The sequence below is a fragment of the Mycteria americana genome, chromosome 1, assembly GCF_035582795.1.
Source record: "Mycteria americana isolate JAX WOST 10 ecotype Jacksonville Zoo and Gardens chromosome 1, USCA_MyAme_1.0, whole genome shotgun sequence".
Taxonomy (NCBI): domain Eukaryota; kingdom Metazoa; phylum Chordata; class Aves; order Ciconiiformes; family Ciconiidae; genus Mycteria; species Mycteria americana.
Window position 1 is genome coordinate 154016375 of NC_134365.1, and position 26355 is coordinate 154042729.

The 26355-nt window shown below is 39.7% G+C and overlaps 1 protein-coding gene across 4 annotated transcripts in view; it reads left to right on the plus strand.

Annotated features, from left to right (window-relative positions):
- Positions 1 to 1010: 1010 nt before the first annotated feature.
- Positions 1011 to 26355, plus strand: part of RGPD4 (RANBP2 like and GRIP domain containing 4) — a 34183-nt gene continuing 8838 nt past the window's right edge. For 2 of the 4 annotated variants that reach the window (XM_075525084.1, XM_075525091.1), the window contains exons 1-22: positions 1011 to 1311; positions 3895 to 3962; positions 4456 to 4567; positions 5475 to 5627; positions 6469 to 6699; positions 7129 to 7274; positions 8800 to 8992; positions 9700 to 9790; positions 10670 to 10879; positions 11391 to 11569; positions 11661 to 11836; positions 12153 to 12276; positions 12644 to 12805; positions 13141 to 13278; positions 13369 to 13515; positions 13994 to 14176; positions 14259 to 14342; positions 14847 to 14985; positions 15151 to 15248; positions 15847 to 20437; positions 21459 to 21536; positions 25988 to 26155. In XM_075525084.1, coding sequence (XP_075381199.1) covers positions 1237 to 1311; positions 3895 to 3962; positions 4456 to 4567; positions 5475 to 5627; positions 6469 to 6699; positions 7129 to 7274; positions 8800 to 8992; positions 9700 to 9790; positions 10670 to 10879; positions 11391 to 11569; positions 11661 to 11836; positions 12153 to 12276; positions 12644 to 12805; positions 13141 to 13278; positions 13369 to 13515; positions 13994 to 14176; positions 14259 to 14342; positions 14847 to 14985; positions 15151 to 15248; positions 15847 to 20437; positions 21459 to 21536; positions 25988 to 26155 — 7546 coding nt within the window. In that variant the 5' untranslated portion in view covers positions 1011 to 1236. The remainder of the gene's footprint in view (positions 1312 to 3894; positions 3963 to 4455; positions 4568 to 5474; positions 5628 to 6468; positions 6700 to 7128; positions 7275 to 8799; positions 8993 to 9699; positions 9791 to 10669; positions 10880 to 11390; positions 11570 to 11660; positions 11837 to 12152; positions 12277 to 12643; positions 12806 to 13140; positions 13279 to 13368; positions 13516 to 13993; positions 14177 to 14258; positions 14343 to 14846; positions 14986 to 15150; positions 15249 to 15846; positions 20438 to 21458; positions 21537 to 25987; positions 26156 to 26355) is intronic. The other 2 variants (XM_075525108.1, XM_075525101.1) reach the window with 2 other exon arrangements.

The window sequence follows — 26355 nt, forward strand, 5'->3', positions numbered from 1 at the left end:
GAGCTTTGGGGATGTCAGTATTTTTTAGGTGTAGCAGGAATCGTATGGCTGTCAATGGGTTGCCTCAGATTGAAAATGGGACAAATTTTTAATGACACGTCTCTAGAGACCAAGCCCAGTGGCCTCATTTTGACCAAAGTGCCTGAACTGGCAGAGGAAAGACCAGATGGGCAATTCCAGTGAGTGGAATCTGAGGCTGCCAGCTGGGAATTACACAGTGGGGCAACCACTGGTGCTCAGCACCATCAAACTTTTACAGCTGCAACTTTGCAAATTTCTCCTGTCTTGAGGGCTGCTGATCTCATCATCTTCTGATCCATGTTCGCAGCCGTACTTCAGGATGATAATAAAGAATGTAATTATACTTTTCACAGTACCTGTAAAATAAGGTTTCTTGCCAAAGCTGCTACAATATTTGGAAACTCATTTTCTACAGCACTGGGTCTCAGCACTAAGTCCCATACTTATGGATTAAATTTGTAGTTGTGGTGAGCCACAAGATACAGTTTTAGATGAGAAAATACTAAAGCACGGCGCCACACACGTGAAGATTTTCTGTGACAGCTGCGGCCCACGCACGAATGGATGCTGGTCTAGTTTCAACACAGCAGTGATCAGTTGCCCCTTAAAATTTAGCGGGATACAAAGACAAGGCAGCCTGGCTGGACAAGGAGGCCGGCAGCAGTTAAGCCGTGCCCTTCCCCCGGACTCGCTCGCCTCGCTCGGCCGCGCCAGGCCGCTCGGGAGCCCTGCGCCCCTCACCTGGCTTCGGCCAACGGCCTCGCGGGGGCCGAGGAAGGGATCTACCGTCGCCCCACCGGCCCGGCCCCCTCAGCCGGGGGAGGGATTAACCCGTGAGGGCGCGCGTCCCGCCGCCGCCGCCGCTCATCCCCCTCCCCGCCCTGCAGCGGCCGCTCGCTCCCGCCCTCCCCCTCCTTCCACAGGGCGCATGCGCGGAGCCCGCACACGCGCAGAGAGCGGTGCCGGGCGGGCCCCGCCCTCCCCTGCGGCCGTTGATGGTGGGAAGCGGCCGGGCGTGGGGCGGCTCTTGCGCACTCGCCGGGGCAGAGCGCCCTGTACGGTTGCGCGGGAACTTGCGTAACGCGCGGCGGCTGCCACGTCTCTGCGTCGCTTCCTCCTTTCTTTCCTCCTTCCCCTCCGAAGGCGCCGCGCGAAGGCCGGCGGGGAAGGCGTTCCGCCTGGAGGGAGGCCGGGTGCGGCCCCCGCCGCGGCGCCATGATGAGGCGCACGAAGCCCGAAGTGGAGCGGTACGTCGCCTCCGTGCAGGCCGCCGCGCCTTCCCCTAGAGAGGTGAGCGCTGCTGCCGGTGGCGGGCCCCGGCGGGGGCCGCCAGCGGACCTTCTGCGGCCTTGCCCTTCCCGCCTGCGCCGGTACCGGGGGGCGTTACGGCTGCTGGCGGCCGCTCGTCCCGCCCTGGCTCGGTGCGGCCCGTGGTGGGGTCGCTTCCCGCGCCCGTCTCGCGTGTCGCCAGGCCTGAGGGGCGCCTCGCGTGGGGCGGCAGCGGCGGCCCTCCCTCGCTTTCTGAGGGGCGGCCGCCTCCCGCGCAGCCGGCGGGCCTGGCTGCTGCCCTGCCCGCACGAGCAAGGCCGGGGCGGGGGCCCGGCTGCTTTCTGCATGTACTGCGGCTCCCCGCGCCGTGTCGGGCGCTGCGGTGCTAGGGCTTGGTCTGCTCTGCCCTTCCTCATCCCTGGCGGTAAGAGGAAAAGGGGCTTATGGTGTCTCTGGGAGTATCTCTGAGTCCGTATTTACTCAGGGTTTCTTTAAGTCGAGTGAGGCAGGGGAAGCTGCTGTGAGGAGGGGCTTGGGGTTTCGCTTACTGGAGGTGCTTTCCCTAACCAGTGGTTTACCAGAGCTGTGCACCTGCCTTTTACACCTGGTAAGCCTTAGTATAGCTTTAAAGAGCCCACGAGCTCTCTAAGTGTAAGTACAGTGTTCTTCAGTTTTGTGAGAGTGTACTTCCTAAGTTTCCTGAGTTTCTTTTTTTTAGAAGAATAAAGAACTCAAATAGGGAACATGTGAGACACTTTCTGTTTTCTTTTATGTGCTGTGTGATTAATATTCTTGTCTGTATGGCTGCTTTGTGAAATAACAATATTAAGAGAGGGAGAACTGGGAGAAAATAATTTTCCTATTGTATTTTAGTAACTGGACAGAAGGATGAGGAACTCTGCATGATTGGTTACCTTTCCATTATATCTGGAAAATGGTATACAGGTCACAGTGAGCAGTCTGATGCAATTCATGGGAGCTATTTAATCCTGAAAGATCCTGTTCTGCTGCTCTGAATTGATTTTTATTGTGGAGGTAGAATATTCAGCAGTGTGTTGTATAGCGTGAATGCATCCATGTTCACCATTATGCAGTAAGGCCTTTATGCAGGGCCTGTGTCCATCATCATCATTTGTACCTTTCCCAAGAGCAACAAAGTTGTCCTGTGACTTTAATTGACTTGGATGCTGTTTAGACCAGACAATGTCAAGTATATCGCTGCCAGAATCGGAGATGGTCATTAATTGTTCTGATGTTCCTATTGAATTCAACAAAAAAAAAAATTCCTCTCCTGTTGTGCTTAAGGCCAACTGGTGCATATTTAGTTGTGGTTGCTTTTTTTGTTTGTTTGGGTTTGGTTTTTTTTTTAAGTAATGCTTACAACTAATTGTATAGCACAGTCAATGGTGGAAATAGTTACTGGTTTTCTTGTTGTGTTGATTTGGGGGGGGTGCTTATAAGGCTGCAAAGCATTTATTTTGAGGTTTCTTTTCATCCATGTTTAAAAGGAGATGCCAAGTGTGACTCCACTCTGACATATTTCAGTGTTTCTTTTCTATAACATACTTCAAGTTTATAACATACTTCAAGTTTTCAGTCTGCATTTTTGAAGTATCTTAGGAGGCCTGGTTTCATTTGAAACCACTTCTTAAGATTTTGCATGAATAGCAGGGGTGGGGACAGTAAGTACACTTACAGTAGTAATTCAAACATATTCAAAATGTACATACTTGTTTGGAATCATAGATGTAACTAGTTCCAGTATTTTTTTGGTTCACAAGCAAAATCTGCTTTTGAACTGATACTGAGAGCTCAAGCTTTAATTTCTGTCTGGTTTACTTCTACCTTGAGGTTTTTGCTTGTGACTTAGGTCAGTTCTTTAGCTCGTTCCTTTCACTCTTTTCCTCCTGTCCATGCTTCTACCATCTTGCTCTCTGCCTGCTCTCTGTGTGTTTCTTTTTGTTTTGCCTTTGTTGCTTCCTTGTTCTACCCGCCCCCCCCCCCCCCCCCCCCCCGCCTTTGGAGATGTTTCACCTTTTGCCTATAGAGTGTGTATGTTCAAGGTATCTTAGGCTGACAACATCAGAAATAAAATACTGCATATATGTGTTTCTTAACCAAACTGAGAATGACTTAGGTAGAAATTGCTTTTTCCTCAAGTGTATTTAAATAATAGTGTCTGATGACAGTGTACTACAGCAGGGCTAAATGACAGATCTCTCGTGGTTTGTAGGACTTTTTTTTTTTTGCTACATTGCAACAAAAGAGATTAAATGTAGCTCACCCCATTCTACCACTCTTTAATCAGAGGTGTTTATGAAATGCCACATGTATAAAAGCTTGTTGCTTGCTTCGCTTGTAATATCTATTTTACCTAGTAGCCTGTGCCAATTATAGGCAAAACTCTTATTCTTTTCATTCTTAATCCTACATCTTTCAAAAACAAACCTTTAAACATGAGGAGTGGATTTGAGCTGATGACTAGTTGTCAAATTCAGTCATTTAAAAGTATTCTCCACTGCTGAAAAGGAGGCTTACCCTATTGAATTATTTTAAAAGTATCATATGTCTAAAGTATGTCTGTCTTGTTTTTTTCTCCGTCAGAAATCGATGAAAGGATTCCTCTTTGCGAAGCTGTATTTTGAAATAAAAGAATATGAACTTGCTAAAAGGTAACATATGTTGATGTATGTTTGTTTTTCTGTTCTCTAAAATGTAAGAGAAAAGCTAAATTAATGTGAAGTAGACCAGAGAAACCAAGATCAATATCATGCTGTTTTAAGGTGGCAGTAAATGTGGGTATTGAGTGCCATTTAAATCTTTATAAAACAACAACTTAAAAGATTAGTTATGTGTTACTGAAAAACTTACCTGGTTGAAATGGCTTTTTTCCCCCCTCATTGTATTATGTAGTTCTTACCATTTCTGCAAACTACTGCTTTTTTTTTATAAACAGAAATACTTGCTGGCAAGTAAGTAGCATCTGTACATGTAAAACAATGTTGCTTCTTACTTTAAGGTCCAGACAAAGTATCTAGAACAAAATATGTCTATACTTTCTGTATGGCAGATTAAGTTATCATTATAGGTCAGGGGAGGGAGTATTTTTTTGAAATATTATTGAAAAATATTGGTCAAGTAAGTGACGTTTTTTCCCCTCCACAGGTATATATCTACATACCTCAGTGTACAGGAGAGAGATCCCAAAGCACACAGATTTCTTGGACAAATTTACGAAGCTGAGGATAACATAGAAAAAGCTTTTGGGTGTTACAAGGTAAGTACTACACTGACCCCTAATATCATGCTTTGTTCCTTTGTAAATGGGCTTTTAAAATACTTCTGTGCTGGACATTCTTAAACCCATAGAAAATGTGTTCCTAGAAAAACTGTATTATTTATACACATTTGACAATGGAAAGCATATGAAGCCCTGCAGAGGAGATTCTTCACTTGGTATCACTTGCTTCAGTAGTATATTTTTAAGTTGATTCTTTGTTTTTTTCTTCTGGACTTGATCTTTGTGCTACCTGCTGTTAAATTCTTTCCATGTGATACGTTGTCTTTTGGACTAAGGATCTGTGACTGTTGTAGAATTCCTTAATGTGGACTGTGGTGACAACAGGAATCTAGAAGACTGTAGGCCTAGTGGGTTTTTTGTTCGGTTGGTTTTGGAGGGGGTGGGGGCAGAAGGGAGGGGCAAATCTAATTTTGATTAGGCAAGCGCATAAATTTCAAATTCCCAATCGGAATGTCTTTGTTCTGCTTTTGGGGAGGGAGATGTGCTCAGAAGTCTGGTTGCCAACACAACTCCATGAAGTGCTATCAGACCTCTTAAACTCTGTGTCTTAACTATTTTTTCTAAAGTGTCCACATCTGGCTAGACTAGAGGTCCTTATAGTCCTACTGCCTGTGTATAGCAGTAGCTAGTGGTAGATGCAGAGGAGCTGGCTTTTGCATTATTTCTCTTATGCTCTTCTGAATTCCAGCTGTTGTATCTGGGTGCTGTAAACTAGTGGTGGCATTTAGAAAGGCTTTTTTTAATATATTCTATATCGATAGATCTAACTAATTTGAGTAGCTGGGTCTGTTTGTGGGGGGATAGCTTTCTTTCCTGTTCTATACGGATCGTAAGATCAAATGGATTTTTTTTTTTCCTCCTGTATGTGCATGGGGAAAACTAGCGCTCTGTGGAGTTGAACCCAACACAGAAAGATCTTGTGTTGAAGATTGCAGAGTTACTATGCAATAACGACATTACTGATGGGAGAGCAAAATACTGGGTTGAGAGAGCTGCTAAGCTTTTCCCTGGGAGTCCTGCTGTTTACAGGTTGAAGGTAAATTCCAAATTACCCCTGTTCTATGGCTTAAAGAAACTTTCAGCATCTGACTGGAGTGCTTTTTGCATGTCACCTCATGCAAAACTCTTCCTGGCTAAGTTATTTTAGAATCTTTAATATTAAATCTATTAGATATTACTTTTTTTGCAGTCTGACATTTTTGTCTAGCTTTCAAGAAAGCTGCAAACTACAGGCTTTCATACCCTTTTTAATGTTTCAAGGTTAATCCTCTTCAAAAATGCTGAGAAAAGTGTTAGTTATCACATCTGAGAAGTTAAGACTAGATAGGCACTACTTGATCTTTCTATTGTGTGACTGGCAGGAAGGTAGCAGGCCTGTGAACTCAGGCTTTCTTGCTCTATGCTGCTTTTTTGTTTTTAAATCTGTATTATGATCAGCTCTGCAGAATGTGAGAAATGCTGTAATTCTCAAATACTGCGTAAATGCTTTCAGTCATGCAATCTCACTTTTGCAGGGGTATAATAATTTTGTGTAGCTAGGCACCAACCACATTGAAGTCTTAAGATGTCTGGGTTTTTTTAAGCAAGGTAGTCTATGACAGGCTATGCTGTCATTGAACTAAATGCTTTGACAAGCATTACTTACCATTGGTAAGAGGCAAATTATTCTGAGGATTTTCTTCTATGGTAGTTACCTCCATTTTTAAATGTTTGAGTATTTCATCAAACTTTATGTAATACCTGAAAGCTATTAAGAGTAGTGTAGTTTGAGTAATGTAGTCTATGTAGTGGAGGAAGGAAAACTGTCTGGTACTGTAGTTGCTGAAAAGACTCACGTGGGAAATGAAATATTAACATGTTGCCTTCATGTTTAACAGGAGCAGTTGCTGGATTGTAAAGGTGAAGATGGATGGAATCAGCTTTTTGACTTGATTCAAGCAGAACTTTATGCAAGACCAGATGATGTCTACATAAACATCAGACTAGTTGCGCTCTACCGTTCAAATAATAGATTAAGAGATGCTGTGCTCCATTGTCAGGAGGCAGAGAAGAAAATACCATTGCAGTCAAGCTTGGAATGGTGTTCCTGTGTTGTAGAGACACTTGAGGTGTTTAATCGTATTTTGATCCTGTGATAGTCCTCCATATCTTTTTAACTGATCTATTTCTCTTAGTATCATTACTGTGACAGCTATTTCTGAAGTGATTTAACTTCTTCAAATGCAAGTCTACTGAAACCAGTGGAATTACAAAATACTTTTTGGTGGTTTTAATTGGAATTTTCTCCCTAAAATTAAGCCTTATAGAGCTATTGAGTTTCTAACGTCAAAAGCTCAGTTAGGTACAGCAGTTCCATTAGGGATAAAACTGCTCAAGCAAATAGTTCCCTGGAACTTTGCTGCTGAAGAGTATGTTAAGGTCTCACCTGTGAAACTGGATTATGCAGTAAATGCTACTAATATGTTTTGGAGAAGTACTGCCCTTGCCTTCATGGAAGGATGACTGTTCCTTATCCTGTGATGAACTTTCTTCTTTAGGAATATCTGGAATCTTTACAAGACTTGGAGTCTGATAAAAATAACTGGAGAGCTATCAAGAAAGATCATCTGCTGGCCTATTCCAGCTTTGTCAAAATGACACTTTCTTCTAGAGATGTTCAGGAATGCAGAGAGGCACTTGAAAGGTACTGTTTTAACTTTCCTGTAGTTAAAAAAAAAAATAAATTCTAAGAATTGTTCTTTTTTTTTTTTTTTTTCTGGGTCACAGAACATCTACCAAGCCTCGATTTCACTGCTTAACTTGTTTGTGGATGGGAAAGGTGATTCTCTGTACTAGCCACTAAGAATTGTTCTTTCTGGGTTTGAACTCCAAGCTGTCTTTTGACTGAGATGCAAACCTTGTTTGAATAGTTAGTACACAGCCATGGAGAAGACTCACTGATATCAATTAACTTGTACCCACTCACTGGGTCAATTAACTTGTACCTTCTTTCCCTTCAGTAAGAGAATGTTGATCTGTACTTCAGCAATTGATTAATTCAGATTGCCCAGACAATTAAAAAAAAAAAAAAACCACACACAAAAAAAAAAAACCAAAACAAAGCCACAGCCAAAAAAACCCCCAAACCACCTCTGTGTATCAGCTTTGTCCTGGTCATTTTGTTCTAAATTAACACAACACATACTGGAATAATTAGGAACTTTAGGTATATAGTGTAATTGGGAAGGAGGAAGCCACTTGCAGTAAGAACACTCTCCTTCAGGGAAAACTGATGGTGTTACAGGGCCAGCTAAGCCAGCTGACTTCAGGGCGTATCATCTGTGGCACACCTAGACTAGTATAAAACAATGTTTGTAGTCAATGTATTGACTAAGATCTGTGTTCCTTTCTTTCCGTTAATCTTCCCTTTCTTACTGGCTTTTATTGACTTACCTTTGTTCTTCAATTATGCAATGGCTGTTATATTGTCTTTTGTAAAACAATATTCTTCAGTCTGTTAATCTTGAATGAGTATTTGAAGCAATACAGACAATGGATGATGAATACTTAATGCCCAAGTATGTTTTATTTTCTTTTTCTCCTCCAACATTGGCCAAAACCATCTTGGGTTTTCTGCTGCCATTTTATTAGAGCCTTTCAAGGTGATTACATTTGAAGGGCCTCTAGATCATGGCAATGCTGACAGCCATTATAGCTTGTCAGGTAATTGAAAGAGTGTTTTAACTGTTTTCTGGAAAGCCCCTCCTGAGTGGGCGTTGTGTACTAGCCAACAGCTACTCAGATTTCTACAGTATGTTCTATTTTTGAAGAACCTGCCTAGCTGTATTTTGGGCCTTTCTGATGAATGAAGGAAAGGGAAGAGCAGAGTGACTCGTGCCTCCTGCATGTCTCTAAATCTGCAGTAGTGAACAAGTTTATCCACGTGGTTTGGGAGAATAGTTTTGAAAGCAGCTGTGCAAAGATGTCCTGAAAAAGACTGTAAATATCTAGGTAATAATTAATATGTTTTACCTCAATAAACTAAGTTGAGAGCTTTGGGAGTTCGAATCATTATTGTACTTTCTAGTGCAACTAAGGTTTAAGCAACAGAGATGGTACTAACCATTGGCTCATGAAGTTACTTGATTCACAGTTAAATAACATCAACCAAAACCATCTGCTGTAGCTTTTACCAGGACTGTTTAGACTGAGTCTTCTCTACATTTTAGTTTTGATCGTGTGCTTCAGTCAGTGAAACCATATGTGAATGGGGCTGAAGAGTTGTCTCGTACCTTTGTGGAAATGAAAGGACAGCTATACATGCATGCTGGAACTTTGCTACTGAAAATGGCCCAACACAATGAGGCACAGTGGAGAGCTGTGTGTGAACTAGCAGCATTGTGTTATCTGATAAGTTTCCAGGTAAGTAATTTTTCAGTTTATGCCTTTAGTTGATGCAGTTTGTGAAATGTTCTTGCTGTATGTGTGTTGAACTCCTATTCCTGAGATGAACTAGTGTTAGTGTGCCTAAGGAAAGACTCCCTCCTCACTCACCAAACCCTACTCTTTCACAATTCTTTAAAAGGTTTCAAATGACATGAATAGCGTAAAAGTGTATCCTCAGCTCTTTCCCTTGTCAGAGTAACCTGATTCTTAAAAGCTAGTGAATTTATTTCCTACAGTATATTCCCTTTTCTGTAATACAGCTGAACACATATGTTAAGTATTAGGCTTATTGCTATAGGGAGGGAAGGGGATGAACTGAATAGTTCCCATATACTTGTCGCATAGACAGCAGAACTAAAAAACCAAGCTTAATTCTTTGCCTTATGAAGTAAAATTGATTGTCCTTTTTATGCTACTGCTTGCGTTCCAGGTATTACTTACTTTTGTGCATACTTAATGTTAACTTGCAATAGCTACAATTGCCCACCTCTGGGTTTTGTGGGGGTTCCCTGCACCTCTTCCCCCTCCCCCCCCGATATGTGACATAGTACCTTCAGAATGAATTATGTATTTTTTTCTATAGTTTTCTAATGCTAAAAAGAAGCTTGTTTCCTAATTCTTAAGACTAAATGATCCGCTCTTATAGTGAAAAATCTGTAACAATTCTCTCCTTACTTCACCAGGTTCCTAAACCAAAGTCAAAACTAATGAAAGGGGATCAAACTGGACAAGATGTGCTAGAAATGTTGGCCTGTGATCGAAAAAGCCAGTCTGGTAATAAAAATAGCTACATAGTTCCATTTTAGTGATAGGGATAGTTACTTTAAGAGCTAAATGGTTTGTTAAAGAACACATTCCTTATCTTGAAATGTAATGTTAATGCTTCAATATGCAATAAAACCTTCTAGATTCTGACTACATATGTAAAAAAAACCTAGTAGTTTGATCTGACACCTGAAGTTTTTTTCTCCTCTTTAGCATGCTATTAGAGTGCGTTCTCTTTTTTTTTTTTTTTTCAAGTGTGGGATTTTTTCCTCCTTTTTGCCTCTCCAGCACACTAAGATAGAATTTAACTTTTATGGTCTCTTAATCTACTGGAAATGGCTTCTGCCTGCTGATACTATTTTGCAAGTATTGTTAGTCCCAAGAGGAAAAGCAAATGTTACTGTTTTCCTGTCCTTTCCATCCTCTTACTTGTTCATCAGCTTTGTTCTTTTTGCTGCTAAGTATAGACAGTTTTTTTAGTCTACAAACTCTTGCAGGGCATAGATGAAAGCAAATTAACCCACTAGACATCAGGTTTGATTGTTTCAGAATGGATTTTGATAAGGCAGATTTCTTGTATTATAGCTACTTATTTTAAGGACAGTTGCAATGCCCTTAGAATAGTAATAATAAGAAGTTGGCTTTGTTTTCCCGAAGAACTGGATTTATAAACGCCTTGGGATTGTTGTCACTAAAAGCTTGGAAAGCCTATGTGCTGAAACACTGACCTAATTACAGGGAGAACATACCTTAACAATCTGTAGGTTTCATAAAGGGAAATCCTGATTCCCACCTGGCCTTTGGTAGCAAGAACAGTCCAATGTATCAAATACTACTTTCCTTATGTTCACTGCTTTATTTATGTGAAGTGATATTTTTGTTTTCTAGGTCATATGCTGCTGAACTTAAGCCATGGCAAGCAAGACTTCTTTAAAGAGATCGTGGAATCTTTTGCAAACAAGAGTGGTTCATTTACATTGTTTGATAGCCTGTTTGAGAGTGGAGCTTCTAGAGAGAGATCTTTTATTGGCACAGATGATATTCGAAATGTCAGTGCACAAGCACCAGTGCAAATGGAACTTAATAAATACGATATTGGTAAGAGGTGTTACATTCTGATACTCAACACAACTTTCTGTACCAGAAGCTCTTCTACAAATACTTCATATTGCAACAGAAGACAAATACCTGGAGTAGCTGTCCAAAGCTGCCCTAATGTCCTAGGCAAGACTTAAACTTCATTGCGAAGTAAAGAAGTGCTTCTTGAATAATTCCTTAAAGATTTTTGAGAAGTCAATAGGTTTGCTAAAGAGTTGCCTGTTGGACTGAATATGGTGAGGATGAAAGTGAAAGGAAATCTGAGTCACCCCTTCAGAAGCTTAAGGGGTTGATGGCTTGAGCACTCAGATGAACTGTCTACTTGATATGTTTGGCTAATTTGAAGTTTGTAATCTTTCATAAGTGAAAGTTGGAATCATGATGCTCATTGGTCTGCAAAGTATCTTCGGCTGCTCTGACAGAGTGAAATGTGAAACCCAGCTTTGATCAGATACAAGTCTTGCTGACTCGTAGGAAGTTGACATCTGCATCCAACTTTGTTTTTGCATAGGTGCTGTTCGAATGCACAGTGGCAGTCTCCAGCACCTTGTGTGGCTTGGCTTGCAGTGGAACTCTATGTCAGTCTTACCCCCAATGCGCAAATGGTTAAAACAGCTTTTTCACTTGCCCAAAGAAACATCGAGACTTGAGATAGATGCTCCTGAATCCATTTGCCTGTTGGACCTTGAAGTAAGTAAACTTTCCAAGTTCTTAAATGTACTATACGATTTAAGTTTTTTGGTATGTAATACTTTTTATTTATTTATTTTTACAAAAACAGGTATTTCTACTTGGGGTGGTGTTCACTAGCAACTTACAATTGCAAGAGAAGTTTAATTCTCACTATGGCGCACATCAGCCTCAATTCTTACCATTGCCAGTGTGCAAACAGCTCTATACCGAAAAGCAAAGATCCTGGTGGGATGCCGTTCGTACTCTTATTCAGAGAAAAACAACGTAAGGCTTTTTCAGTTTGGAAATGTTTGACCAAGCCTTTAGGCAGCTTCTGCTACAGCAGCTTGGATTGGTCCCAATAGATTCTTTTAAAACTAAATTTCTTTTTTGACATGTTTTGGACATTGAAGCTTTGTTGTAGTAGGGACTTGATATACTTGAAAGATTTCTAAAAATGGAATTTTCATTTCTAACAATGTGTTTTTAAACTAGAGGCAGGTTAGGACTAAAACTGCAGGCTATATTCATCAAGTATATGATACGTAAACAGATGAAAAATAAAGAATACTAATCAAGGAATGTTTCCTCTGATATTCAGACCAGGAACAGCAGCAAAACTGAGGCTTATCGTACAGCATGGAATAAGTACTCTGCGAACACTGGAGAAGCATGGCCTTCAACCTGCCTTAGTTATACACTGGGCAAAAAGCCTGCAAAAAACAGTAAGCTGAGATTATTTTTAAATATGTAGAAGCCAAGGTGTTTTTCTCTCATTTTCCAAACTATAATCAGACTTGGGAGGACGGAGGGGGACATTCTCAGATTAGAATGTATTATTGAGAACTGTTATTTTGTCAGGCGAATTAGTTGCTCTAGTCACCTTATAAAGTACTCTGTCTTAAACTGTAGTGTTATTTTCCACATGTATGTTACTTTACGTAGCTCTTGAGATAAACCCCCTGAGGTTTGTCTCAAGTGTCAGAGAAGCACTCCTGGAACTTTTCAAGAAAACAGAACGATATGTATGAACAGCATTTTGACTTAATTTTTTTGAAATAACGTGTGCTTCTATTCCCTTTTCTTCACCAGGGCATTAGCCTTAACTCCTTCTATGACCAGAAGGAATACATTGGACGAAGTGTCTACTACTGGAAGAAAGTTTTGCCTATGCTGGACACTATCAAAAAGAAGAGGAGTATTCCTGAACCTATTGATCCTCTCTTCAAACACTTCCATAGTGTAGATATTCAGGTACAGATTGATTAAGCCAAGGTTGAAGTAAGAGAGGGTCTATGTCAGAAACTTACGTAGTTGTGGGATTTTTCTCTGCCTTGTACAACTCGTGTTGTTATTACTATAAAACTGTTAATGATGAGATTTGGTAGTATCAGTGTCTGATAAAGGAGGAAGGTCTCTCCTTGCAACTTTATTCTTGCCTTTAAAACTGTGTATGTGATTGGAAGGCACTGAACACCCTTAGTACTAACTTTCTTTAAAAAGTATTTTCCATGTATTATAGGAAGAAAAATAATAATGGATGTGTCATTCCACTGTTAGGTATGCCTTGTCTTTCACTCTCTTTGTAGGTCTTTCAGGTTGCAGCATATGAAGAAGAGGCACGTATAGCATTTGCAATGTTGGATGCAGTTGATGGCAAAACTGATGATGCTTTATTAGCATTTGAAGCTATTAAGAATGTGGTTTCATACTGGAATCTTGCTGTGGTAAGTTTATAAATTGCGTTACCCCAAAATGCTTTGCTTTATTCAGTTGCATTCTGACTGATCCTAATTAATCTGCGTCCTGTTCTTTAGATCTTCCAAAGAAAGGCAGAAGAGATTGAAAATGATGCCATGCTGCCAGAAGAACAAGAAGAACACAAAACCTATCTTCTTAAAAGCAAGCATTATCTAATGAAGATCATTGAGGAAAGCTCCTCAGATATGTCAGTAACTGAGAAAGTAAGTAATTCTTGCTTTAAAAACTTGTTTCAAGAGATGCAGTGGTTTTGGTTACTGTTTCAGAATGAAAACGTTTGCATTTATTAGCTTTTCTAGACCAGGCTTTGTATTAAGGCAAGTTAAGCTTATTTCTTCACTCAAGACAAATAACCCGCTTAACAGCAGCGAGTTGATAAACTCTGAGTAATTTCTGTAACCTACCAGATCATGCAATATTCTGACTACTCTGTGGATGAAAGCTTTAATGTAAACAAATAGTTTTTGCCACTATCTTTTTTATGGAGGTTGATAGTTTGAAAAAATAGAATTAATGTTTGTGTGAATTGTTTTCTTACGTTAATCTTAACAGACTTAGAACTTTGCTGAAAAAAACCAGTATTTGTGTAGCAAAAGCCTTGTGAATTGTTCAGCCAGAAGCAGTCTGTCTTGCTCTGAGGGAGCATTGCAATCATGACTCATGTTTCAAATAACTTTCTAGCTGCCGGTGTCTATTGAAACTGTGAGGGAAATGCTAGATACGGTAATCCAGGAACTTGGTGAGAATGATGAAGAAGGAAGTCCTGTCTTCAGAAATGGTCTGTCACAAGCTGTAGATTCAGAGATGAAACACTCCACTCCATCACCAACTAAGTTCTCTCTTTCACCAACTAAGAGCTACAAGGTATATTAGCCAACTATTATTTTAGGGAATTGTTATGTTTGAATGAAAATTCACAAGATTCAATTAACTTTTCTTTTTCTAGTTTTCTCCTAAAACTCCTCCTCAGTGGGCAGAAGATCACAGATCTATACTTCAAATGATCTGTCAGCAAGTGGAAGCTTTAAAGGTAAACAATTTTGTCACCATATTTGGTGAAGAACAGTTGGCCTTTTAGTTATGGTAAGGACTTAGTGATAATAGCATGGGCTAACTTACAGTTCCTAGACTACTACTTAAATCGGTGGAATTATCTTCTGTAAACATCTGCCTAAAATGAGTGCAAGAGTAAACCTTTTTGCTTAAAAACTCTTATTTGGGACATGGGCAGGGGGGCAGATGCAACCCTTCTAAGGACTGTATGCAGAAAGAGTTCTGCTTTCATCAGCTTGGTTCTCATCCACTTGGCTCTGTTTTTTTTACTTCTGGCTTTAGAACACAATCTTAGTACTTTGTACTGCATGGGCAGATCTTGGATGATTCTGGCAGGTACCTCTTGATTTATTTATTTTTGTTCTCCAAGCTTGAACATGCTTTTAAATAGCAAAAGGGTAGGGACCATTCCTTATGTTTTCTTCTACAAATACCTATGTAATACATACTTACACTCTTGATTGGCACACTCTCTTGACAGAATGAAATGCAAGAAATGAAACTTAATAATTCCAACTTGAATGCATCATCTCATCGGTGGCCTGCTGAAACCTATGGAACAGACACAATGCCAGAGGGTTATCAGAGAGCACAAAACCTTCATGAAGCTCCCTTAACAGGTAAGTTGCTGCTGAATCTTTATCTAAATGCTTAGCTAAACCAAGTAAGACTCTTGAAAATATTGCAGAAATGTTTTAATGATTCACAATTAAAAACTGATTGCTGGGGAGAGTCCATTTAAAACAACAACAAGTATAAACTGTTTTCCTGCTGTTCCTTTTTAGTTGCTACCACTGGCCCATCTGCTTACTACAGCCAGTCACCTGCCTATAACTCTCAGTATCTTCTCAGAACTGCCGCAACCAATGTAACACCAACGAAGGTGAGAACAAATCTATCCACTTAAGCTACTTCCAATGATCTACTGAAAATGACTGCTTTTGATACTATATGTAGTTGGATGTAATTGCAGTTCCTTATATATTTGGTAAACTTGGACTGCTAGGGATAAAATGATAATTTATCTTTCTGCCTAATTTTTGGGATGTTGGGTTTTGGGAGGAAAAGTCAGCAAAATATGTCTGTAATATGTTAGTACATGTTCCCTACAGGTTATGGAACACAAAAAAATTTTTTTTTTTTTCCCCCTCAAAGTAGATGGCAAAAGAGAATGGGGTTTTCAAGGCTCTTTTCATTTAAAAAAAAAAAAAAAAAAAAAAAACAAAAAAAACACAAAAACAAACAAACAAAAACACAAAAAAACCCCAACACTCATCTTGTGCCCCTTTTTCAATGCTTGTTTTCAGATGCCCTTCAAGATTTAAACTAATCAGTTTAAGTTAAAATTAGTTTAGATTTAAACTCGTGTGAAAGTATGCCCTGCATTTAAGAGTACATGTTATGTGGGCTTCAGCACAATAAGACGTTGTCCTCTATGTTACCATAATAAGCAAAGCAATTGTCTTCTGCTTTTTCTTTAGGCTCCTGTCTACGGCATGAACAGACTTGCACCTCAGCAACATATATATGCTTATCAACAACCGATGCATACACCACCTCTGCAAAACGCGTCTGCTTGTATGTTTTCCCAAGAAATATATGGCACACCTCTGCGTTTTGATTCTCCTGCTACTGGACTCATTTCTCCCCGTGCAGGTGATGATTACTACAATTACAGTGTTCCACAGGCAAGCACAAATCCACCATTGCCTGGACCAGGCTATTTCACAAAGCGTTCGGTCACACCACCGACTTTAAAGCCTGCAGAATCAAAAGTGATAGAATTTCCAAAATCTAAAATTGGACAGCCAGGAACAGCAGAAGGATCAAAAACATCTCTGCCAACACCAACACAGTCGAGTCAGCCAACAACTTTTAAATTCAATACTAACTTCAAGTCTAATGATGGAGACTTTACCTTTTCTTCTCTTCAAGTTGCAACGCAGCCTGCTAATGCAGCTTTTAATAGCAGCGAAAGCCTCTTGGGTCTTCTGACATCTGATAAACCTTTACAGGATGACAGATACATCGAACAAAAACCAGTTAATGATCACACAAATAGTCAAAGAAATGTCTTCAATTTTACCAATAAACATGTTCCAGGCATCTCTTTTAGAGAAACCGTGGAACAAAATGCACACAAAAACCTGGGTTTTGAGAAGAGTGATATGTTTACTGTCCAAGAACCAAGCAAGCCTGTATTTATGAATTCAAATTTGGATTTGGCCAATAGAAGTCATGAAACAGAGGGAGGAAGCACCCATGGTGGAGATGAGGATGATGATGGTCCTCACTTTGATCCTGTGGTGCCACTCCCTGACAAGATTGAAGTAAAGACAGGTGAGGAAGATGAAGAAGAATTCTTCTGCAACAGAGCCAAGCTCTTTCGTTTTGATGCAGAATCTAAAGAATGGAAAGAAAGGGGTATTGGAAATGTGAAAATACTGAAACATAAAGTATCTGGCAAATTTCGTCTCTTAATGAGACGGGACCAAGTGCTGAAAATCTGTGCAAATCACTACATAAATACTGATATGAAATTAACTCCAAATGCTGGATCAGATAGGTCATTTGTATGGCATGCTTTAGATTATGCAGATGAGTTGCCAAAACCAGAACAGCTTGCAATTAGATTTAAAACACCTGAGGAAGCAATGCTTTTCAAAAGTAAGTTTGAGGAGTCACAGAATATCTTAAAAACCTTGGGATCAAATGTTGACACATCCGTGACTCAGAGTAGTGGGACTGCAGGAGAAACAACAACTCAGGACATTAAGGAGCCTAGCAGATCCTTTTCTGGGACCCCGAACTTTGGCTTTCCGTTTGCGAAAGATGGAGCGAGCAGTGAATCCGATAGCAAAGGCAGCCTTACAGCTACATCAACTGCGTCTGGCCCTACGACCTTTTCATTTGGAAAGGAAGCACCACTGATCTGTCCTTCTGATGAGTTTGTGCAGCATCTCTTGAAGAAGGATCAATGGGAGTGTAAAGTATGTTTAGTTCCAAATGAAGCAACTGCAAAGAATTGTGTATCATGTCAAAGTCCAAATCCAGATATGTGGGAAACACATGGCACCCCATTAACTGACTCTTCTGCAAGTTTCAAAGCCCGTGATGACACTGTGCAGGACAAATTTGGATCTGCTTTTGCTAAAAAAGAAGGTCAATGGGACTGCAGTGTCTGTTTGGTAAGAAATGAACCCACTGCCTCCAGGTGTGCTGCCTGCCAGAATCCAAACAAAACTAATACAGTGGTATCTGGTCAACAAACTTCCTTTAAACATGGCCAAGCAACTGCTCCGAAGGCTGTTCAAAATGACTTGGGAACTGCTTTTTCTAAAAAAGAAGGTCAGTGGGACTGCTCTGTATGCCTAGTCCAAAATGAAGCAAAAGATGTGAACTGTCATTCTTGTCAGAATCCTAAGTCACAAAGTCAGCCAAATGTGCCTATGCCTACTGTACAGGCATCCCCTGCTCCCAGGTTTGGTTCCACTGCTGATGTAAGTAAGCCACAGAAAAATGGGTTTGAAGGGCTTTTTACTAAAAAGGAAGGGCAGTGGGATTGTAGTACTTGTCTTGTGAGGAATGAAGGTTCTTCACCAGCCTGCATAGCCTGCCAAACACCAAATCCATCTGGTAAGCCTGCTGGTGCTTCTTCATCAACTCCTACTTTTGGCTTGAAAAGTAAATTACCTGAATCTACTGTAGGAACAACAGACTTTAAGTGTGATTTCTTAGAAGAGGGCTTTAAGTTTGGCCATGATGAGCAAGGCAAGACACCATCATTTACGTTTCAGATTCCTTCTGATACTGAAGCTAAGTCTGCAAAGGAAGGATTTAGCTTTTCGATGCCAGTGCCTGCAGCCAGATTTAAATTTGGGATACAGGAGTCTAGTAAAAATACCACTAAGAAAGACGAGCCATCCAAAGAGTATACAACTGGTGGCTTAAAAAGCATTGATGAAAAAGACAAAAAGGAACTGCCTTCAGATAGCGGAATTACATTCCAATTTCAAGAAACAGCAAACAAGGAGAAAGGTGACTGTGTTTTTGGGCAAAATAGCAGCGCACTTACTTTTGCCGAGCTTGCAAAAAATACTCCCGGGGAAGGCTTTCAGTTTGGCAAAAAAGACCCTAACTTCAAAGGCTTTTCAGGTACAGGTGAAAAGCTGTTTTCTTCGCAGGATTCTAAAATGGATCACAAAGCAAACACATCTGCTGACCTTGGTGAGAAGGATGATGATGTGTATAAGACAGAGGACAGTGATGATATCCATTTTGAACCTATAGTTCAGATGCCTGAAAAAGTAGAGCCGTTTACAGGAGAGGAAGATGAGAAAGTGTTGTACTCCCAAAGAGTAAAGCTGTTCAGGTTTGATCCAGAAACAAGCCAGTGGAAAGAACGTGGGGTGGGCAACCTGAAGATTCTTAAAAATGAAGTTAATGGCAAAGTAAGAATATTAATGCGGCGTGAGCAGGTACTGAAGGTGTGTGCAAATCATTGGATAACAACAACAATGAACTTGAAACAGCTGTCTGGCTCAGACAAAGCATGGATGTGGATGGCCAATGACTTCTCTGATGGTGATGCAAAGTTGGAACATCTGGCAGCAAAATTTAAGACACCAGAGCAGGCTGAGGAGTTCAAACAGAAGTTCGAGGAATGTCAGAGGCTACTACTAGATATACCACTGCAGACACCCCATAAACTTGTTGATACAGGTAGGACAGCTCAACTTATACAGAAAGCAGAAGAAATGAAGTGTGGCTTAAAAGATCTCAAAACCTTTTTGACAGATGACAAAACGAAACTGTCAGAAGAGGAAAATGTGAACTCTGTTTGTGCCAGCAGTACCTCTGATCTGGTTATAAAGCCACATGCTGAAAGTACCGGGCCTACTCTGGAATGGGATAACTATGACTTGCGTGAAGAAGCATTGGACGATAGTGTAAGTAGTTCTGTATACGCATCACCTCTTGCAAGTAGCCCTGTAAGGAAAAATCTGTTTAGATTTGGAGAGTCTACCACAGGTTTTAGTTTCAGCTTTAAATCTGCCTTAAGCCCATCCAAATCCCCTGCCAAACAGAACCAGAGTAGAACATCAGTAGGCACAGATGAAGATTCTGATGTTACTCAAGAAGAAGAGAGAGATGGACAGTACTTTGAACCTGTGGTACCTCTGCCTGACCTCGTGGAAGTGACCAGTGGTGAGGAAAATGAGCAAGTTGTCTTCAGTCACAGAGCTAAGCTCTACAGATATGACAAAGATGCTAATCAGTGGAAAGAGAGAGGTATTGGGGATATCAAGATATTACAGAACTATGACAACAAACAAGTGCGTATAGTAATGAGAAGAGACCAGGTACTAAAACTCTGTGCCAATCATAGAATAACACCAGATATGAATATGCAACAAATGAAAGGATCTGATAGAGCATGGGTATGGACTGCATGTGACTTTGCAGATGGGGAAAGGAAAGTAGAACTTCTAGCTGTGCGATTCAAGCTGCAAGATGTTGCAGACTCATTTAAGCAAATTTTCGATGAAGCGAAGCATGCCCAAGAGAGAGACACACTGATAACACCTCTTTCTTCTCGTGCCAATACGCCGAAGGAATCTCCGTGTGGTAAAAATGCTGTAGCTGTACTTGAAGAAACTACCAGAGAAAGAACTGACCTCAGCCATGGTGATGATACTTCTGATGTAACTGTAGAGGTCGCAGATGTGTCAAACACTTCTGAAACACCAACAAAAACAGTGGTTTCTCCTCCAAAGTTTGTATTTGGATCTGAATCTGTCAAGAGCATTTTCAGTAATGAAAAGTCAAAGACATTCACATTTGGAAATACTTCAGCCACTGGTTCTCTCTTTGGCTTCAGCTTTAATCCTCCAAGAAAGAGTGAAGACCATATTCCAATGTCTCAGAACACAGCAGAGAAAGAACTGGAAGTCTCTGAACCACCAAAAAGCTCTAGCACTCCTCAGAAGCCTCTAGACAGCAAGGTAGACAACTTGCCTACTTCAACACAAGATGGACCCTCTAACTTCTCATTTAGAATTCTGGAAAAAGGTGAGTGTCAACTGAAGTAGTAATTTATTCAACTGTGCAACTTATCAAGCAGTCATCCTATGCTATTCATTAGTCTTGTCTCGTTAATATGTAGTTTCTTTCAGTTCTAATGTGGGTACCCACATCTTCACAAGTTCTCAAGAGTATCAACTAAAGGAGTGAATTTTAAGTCATTATTTTCATATAAACATGGAAGGGTGTGATGCAGGATGCAGTTTTGATTAGTGAGAGGACTTCAGGTAGGAGCTATAACTCTGAAGTGCTGTACCTGAATTTCAGGCTTAAGTCCTTAAAGAAGGAGCTGTGGATTCACTTTTTGAGACTTAAATAGGTAGTTGGTTTGGTAGTGTATGTACCTGGGCCTTTGCTCTGAGTGGTGAAGTGTGAGAGCAACAAATGTATGCTTCAGCTAAAAACTGAATTATCCCCAAGATTGAATGGATGGGTATTCTAAAACTACTCTCTTTAAAGTCTTAATTGTTGGCCTCTGCAATTTCAGATGTGTGGCTTAAATAAGACCAGAAGTTAGCCTCTTTCCTTAGCCTGAAAAGAGATCATGTGATTACATCCTTAGTTATACAGTTTCTGACACTGTCTGAAAAAGATGTGCTTGCAGAAGTTGTGGCTGCGACACGACCACTATAATGTGCTGAAGTGTCTTTGTGACAGGAATGGAATTTACTAGCATTTTAATGGTAGAGTACTTCTCTTTGAAGGCTTCATGTGCTGCTTCCTGTCACTGCAGGACTGTTTAACCAGTTGATAGTTTTTAATGTACATACCAGTCTCAGAATTATGAAGACATACCATCTGTTTATTAACTAAAGTATAATAAAGTGACGTGTTGGAAGGTGATAGCTGCAGTCTATTCACATGGGTTGGATAAGCTTGTGTAGAATTAACAGATGAAATTTTCTACTGTGAAATGTGACTATGGAATGCTTCCAGAACATAGATAAGTCTGTTTTACCCTTTTAAAATTCTAGGTAAACACTTATATCCAAACAATTTATTTTTTTAGGATTTAATTTTAGCCTTTTTAAATCTAATCCAATGGCCTTTTGGACAAGCACATCTTCCTTGCAACCTGATAGTAAAGGTATTTACATACTTCACTGAATGTGTGCTAAAAACACTTTAGCAGGCATGGACAATATAACCCAACTGTGGCAAAGCAGTTGGCTCAGTAATCCTTATAATTAACATGCATGCTGAAGAAGAGTACTTAAAATTGTGTGTCTGACTACTGTATTTGTCCTATTGGAGAATGTCTCTAGCCCTTAGTATGTTAATATGAGCTAGCACATGGATGGCCCTTTTTTAAGCTTTTGGCTTCTGTTTTGCCTTATTTTCTGAGGGTATCTGCCTTGCACTTCTCCGTCACAGTTGTACTGAACATGCACACTGGATCTCTAAAACTCCCCTTTTTTAAAGAAATTAAATTCCCCTGTGATTTTTTAGAGAATATATCTCTTAGTGCCTGAGGTCTTCCACTTGAATGAAATATGCTTGAAGACCTCAAGACAGTAAAACACTTGAGTGTATTTAGCCTCTCTGTTGGAAATGTTTAATTCAGTTTGTCGATTATCAATATGTTAACTACTGCACTTTTAAAAACAGGAAGTGCACAGAAAGGAGAAAGCCAACTCCTTAGCTACTGCTTATGTGTATATATGTCATGTATAATATGAAGTCCGCCTTAGCTGGTCAGAAAACTTTTGCTGAGTAACCAATTTGTTTACATTCAGAACCTGTAACCAAACCTGTTACAGCTTTATGGTTTGATTATATGTCATTATAAGATGTTACTAGTGGTGCTTCTTGGAAGTATGCCTGCTGTAAGCATACTCAACGTACACAGTTCAACACATTTAATTTCAAAAAGCAAATTTTTATTCTAGGCTGCACAAGACAGTCTTCTAATGTTAGTGTCTTAGATTGTTTAAAAATGTCACAATGTCATTCCAAACACCATTTTCCCAAAATTGTATTTCTAGAGAAGCTGTTCTTATTTAAACACTGAACTCCTGTATGTATGATTTAAAGTCAACTGTTCTGTGTTTTTAGGCATCCCTGTGCATGGAGTTCATTAACAATTCAGGGTTTTGGTTTTTTTTTTCATCATTCGATGTCCATAATGGGAAGTGTTTAAGCATTCTGTGCCAATGCATACATGCAAGAACTTTTGCTACCTCAAATTGGTCCTGTTTTTATAATGGGGGTGTGTGAGGGTGGGAGTGTGCGTGTATTTAAAAAAACAAACAAAATACGCCTTTCTGGTACTTCACTGTTCTTCACTTCTACTTTTCTGATAACTAAGATATGACTATATACTCAACGCTTTATTTACAGTTGATAATTGTCTTCAGTGTAGCTTTTTGGTGGCTTTGTTTTCAGTTCTGACTTAATAGCAAATGACTTTGAGAAGTCCTTTCTAAATTAGGTTTTCAAGCCTACACAATGCAAATATAATCTGAGGCTTTCTCATGGGGAATGTTTCAGGGAGCGGCTTCTGAGTTGTGCTAGAGCAACATTCAAAAGAAATTTAACCTCATAGTAGTTCTGTACCTTCATGCAAAAGTACTTAAGTTTTTCTCAGGTCATCAGGTCATGAGCTTTTTATAAATGCTTTACAGGTGTGAATCAAAGTTATGTCAATTGCATGTTACTCTGTCAGTTACATGCATTAAAGTTTAAACTCTGGTGCTTTTCTCTTATATCCAGAAGATATTCACTGATATATGCATGAGAAAAAAATATCAGTATTGTGACTAGCTAGATATTTAGGCCTACCTGGTCTTAATGTCAGTTGAAACAAAAGCAAAAGTATCATACACCAGTGAAAAGAACTGTTGTGCATGGTATTGTTCTTTATTGTTCCTTCCATATACTAACAATGTTTTGTGGGGATTTTTCCCCCCTAGTAGAGAGTTCTATTATCACAAAACCAACAGTCTTTTAAGAATATGTTGTATGTATGCATGGCTCTTTGTTTTCGTGGCTGCCTGTGAAGATATATTTAAGCTGTTTGCAGCATTTTTTTTTTAATAAAAAAACTTAACTTTCTTGTGGGGAGGGTGAGTAGAAACTGACTTAACTGAACCAGTGAACATCTTGCTCAGTCTTAATATTCTGAGGGCAAATGCGTGTTGTAATCTTAATCTTTGTTGTTGTCCCCTTTTGTCACTTTGAGTGGATGTTTGGAACACTAGAAGCTTAATCCAGTGTTTGATAGATCAGCTTCATGGAGAACTTTACCTATGGATTAATCTGAAGTGACTTTTTAATGTATTTCTCTTATTCAGCTACTTTGCACAAAGGCTACTGAAAGAGACTGCATGATAATTCTTTGGGAATGCTGTCTGTCAAATATGATGGACTATATCCTCTGTTGCCAGGGTCTTCTAGCTAGCTTTATACTGATCAGATTAAAGGAAGCTCACACTTTTACCATCTACCTGACTGACTTTGGAAGAACTTATTATTTGTTGAAGATACATATTTGAAAATTCTCTAATCCTAAGGAAAGCTATTTTTTGCTGTAACCTTTAATGGCTGTAGGACAAAATACTCCACACTTAAAACTCTGTGGTGAACTTGGTGCAGACTCAGTCCAATTGAGACACTTGCTTGATTTGTCTCACATCAACCAATGAGACACATCTGAGTGAATAAAACACATGCTAATATGGAGGATACCTACATATCTTGATAACACGGTACTAGATGTACTCCTAATTCTTAAATCAGCTAGGATTAGTGATTTTTTTGCATAAGATTCTGAGAAAGTACATGAAAACATCTATAGCCTGCTGTCATGATATGAACTTAGAAATTTGCTGTTCAAGAATTTTATCCTGCATTTACTTTATACAGGCTTAGAAGAGCTATTGAGATCTAAAAAAAAGTGAGCAAAAAGGATTACTCTGCAAGACTCTATGTGCTGGTAATGGGTTTGAGCTACACTCTGGTATATGAATGCCTGAAATGATTAACTTGTAATCAAAGGGAGAGTCAATTGGGGCAAAAGCTGGGGAGGGAACACTTCAAAAAAAAAAAAAAAAGACACATTTGAACTAGTACTTTGGATTTTGCTTTTCCTATTCTTTATATTGCTCTTAATCTTCTGGAAGATACTAATGGGAAAACTACTTCTAAAAGCAGATTTATTTTAGTGTCTCAGTTGTGTCAGAGGATCAAGAGGTATGTCTATAGACATTACACTTCTCTTCTGTCCTTGTCTTCTGTTGCAATAATGAATATCAAATTGCATGAGCAGGAAAATCAGTGTTCCTCAGGAACTGAGTAGTAGTCTGGTTCCTAGCTGAAGCTTTAGGTTCCCACTGACTACATTGTGCCACAAACTTAGCAAATATTTTCTAATGAAAAGAACAGTGAGCTTTTGAGAGCACCCTTCAAATTCTGCTGACTAGTTTAACTCAAACCTGGAGAATGTTAACAAATAGGTTGACTTACTAAAGCAATCAGATTGTTCTTAGAAACAGCTCAGGCATGGATATTGATGTGCTTATGGGGTAATTCTTATAGTTAAAAAATGTTTCTCACACCTTTACCCCCAAATTCCCCCTCAAAACAATGCTAAAACCCAACCCAAACAAACAAACCCCACCAAACAATACATGATGCTTAAACTGGTATATCCTCCCTCTTTGCTTTCATTCTCTCACAATAAACTCAAATCTTTGTTTCCAAATCTGTCTGCTTGTTCTTATAGCCATATGTTTTCCTGCAGTTTGCTCTAGGCTGTGCTTTCAGCTTTAGCCTTTGATTATGCACTGTTTTTCAATACAAGTGGAATGGACAACGTAATGATGAAGGAGAGATGAGAACAAGCTATATAGTAAAATTGATAGTGGTATTTATTCTTGTTGGAAAAGCTAGTTAAATAGGCTGAAAGCAGTATTTTTTTGTTGTTCAAGATGGAACTAAAAATTACTTTACTTTTGTAACAATAAAAGCTTCAGCGATGGCTATTATGAGAAATTGAGATTAGCTAAAAAAAAAAAAAAAGCTCAGATTTCCCATAGGTAATGTGAAATAAGTTCTATTCAGTTGCTGTTCAATTTTTTCTAGAATTTAAAGCACTTTTAAGAAATTCAATAGGACATGTTCCTGTAGACAGCTTCACTTTTTTTAGGCCTGAAGCTTGCCTCTCTAGCTGTAGATGACACCTGTATCCCTCTTCTCCATAGTCATATTTTGTTTGATGTGAGGACTTAATAATCCTTGTAACAATATAAAGATGCAGACCTGTTTCTGTTCTGATACTTGAATTTCGAAGGCAGTGGAACAGGATGTAGTTGGGCACACGGGTTAGAATTTATTGAGTTTTAACAGGATGCTCTGTCCTAGCATCCTGTAACTTTGATTTTTGTTTCCTGGGGATCAATAGAAAATATGTAGGCTCCAAATGTATTTCTAACTGCCTTGGAATTAATTCATTTCTGTAATAATGGCAGTGTGGGGTTAATGTTTTTCCCTGTTCTGAAATTATTCAGTTTTAATGGTTTGTTCAATTTCTGTAAAAAGCTGAGAAGACGACAATGTCAGAAGACGATCTTCCATCTGATGAGGTTGTAATAGTTTACGAGCTAACACCTACCCCTGAGCAGAGGGCTCTTGCTGGCTTTCTCAAGCTACCTTCAACATTCTTCTGTTACAAGAATAAACCTGGATATGTGAGTGACGATGATGATGGTAAGGAGTGCCAAAGTTGATCTTTGTGTCGCCTTTTGTGGGGAAAGGGTGTAATACACTGCACTGGTGTGGCTCCACCTCGAGTACTGTGTGCAGTTTTGGGCACCTCAATGTAAGAAGGACATCAGACTATCAGCATGTGTCCAGAGGAGGGCAACCAAGATAGTGAAAGGCCTCGAGGGCCAGACTTAGGCTGAGGC